The following is a 1,339-nucleotide window of genomic DNA, read 5'->3' on the forward strand; positions in this document are numbered from 1 at the left end:
CACCCCCCACCCCCGCCACCACACAATAAGGTAAGCTCCCACATTTGAATGTAAGCTATCGAAGAGCAAGGACCACTCATCACATTCTTCACTGTATTTCCTACATTTATTCAGAACATGGCACAGGAGCTAAATGGACACTTGTTGAATGAATAAATAATTGAAACTTTTTTTTTGCAAAAAAACAAAACAAACATAAAACTCACTTTAGATATTAGGTATAGTAATAGAGGCCAGGCATTCTTAACAATAAGCATTGAGTAGAAAGGGTATCCTTGTTAGTGGAAATGCAATTTATAATGATAACCAGGAGAGAGTGTGTAGTCCACCTACTTGATTTTGGCCACAACAAACAGATCATTGAATAGGAAAAGATGCCGCTCCTGCCTCTGCAGGCCTCTTTTGAGTTCTACCCGGCCATCAATCAGCAGAGTCCTATTTGAGCACACAAATGATGACAGAAATGCACATGTGTCGATGCTAGCAGAAGGATTTTCCCTGTAACAGATCAAATTCCACAGATTGGTTAGTCAAACAATCAAATATAACAACCAAGTTTTATAAAATTATAGCTTATAGTTGGCCAAGAAAAAGAAAACTCTGTAATTTTTTAATGCAATGGCACAGTGTCCTAATTGGTCCCCCAGTCTATTTATTCTCCACATAATAATCTTTAACACTTTATTATGAAAATTTTGAAACATAAAGCAAAGTTGAAATAGTTTTATGATAAACACATGTATGTACACTTCAACCTAGGTTCTACCATTAATATTTTACTGTATTTGCTTTATTATATACCTATCAACTATCTATCCTTCTATCCGTGCATTCATTCATTCATTCATTTAGAAATAGGGTCTTGCTCTGTCGCCCAGGCTGGAGTGCAGTGGCATGATCATAGCTCACTGTAACCTCCAACTCCTGGGCTCAAGCCATCCTCTCACCTCAGGTGCCCAAGTGGGACTACAGGCATGTGCCACCACACTTGGCTATTTTTTTTTGGTAGAGATAGGGTCTCACGATGTTAACCAGGCTGGTCTTGAACTCCTGGCCTCAAGAGATCCTCCTGCCTTGGCCTCCTGAGGGAAGCAGAGTTGGTAAAATGGTAAAATATCTTCAAATATTTTGCCCATTCTTTAAAAAAATTGAATTATGTGTTATTATACACATATTATCTACTGAGGTATAGAATTTTTTTTATGTATCCTGGATACAGTACTATTGTGGTATATAGTGCTTTGTCAGGTATATATTTTGGAAAATATTTTCTCCCAGTCTGTCACTTGCCTGTACAATTTCTTAACAGTGTTTTTTGTTTTTTTTTTTTTTTTGAGAC

General features: G+C 37.2%; 1 protein-coding gene across 1 annotated transcript in view; it reads right to left on the reverse strand.

The window, feature by feature from the left end:
- The window catches only part of ARHGAP20 (Rho GTPase activating protein 20), a 125,801-nt gene that overhangs the window by 72,163 nt on the left and 52,299 nt on the right, over nt 1-1,339 (reverse strand). The window contains exon 3 of the mRNA XM_012659133.1: nt 334-498. Coding sequence (XP_012514587.1) covers nt 334-498 — 165 coding nt within the window. The remainder of the gene's footprint in view (nt 1-333; nt 499-1,339) is intronic.

Source organism: Propithecus coquereli, unplaced genomic scaffold, assembly GCF_000956105.1.
Source record: "Propithecus coquereli isolate 6110/MARCELLA unplaced genomic scaffold, Pcoq_1.0 Scaffold6, whole genome shotgun sequence".
NCBI classification, from domain to species: domain Eukaryota; kingdom Metazoa; phylum Chordata; class Mammalia; order Primates; family Indriidae; genus Propithecus; species Propithecus coquereli.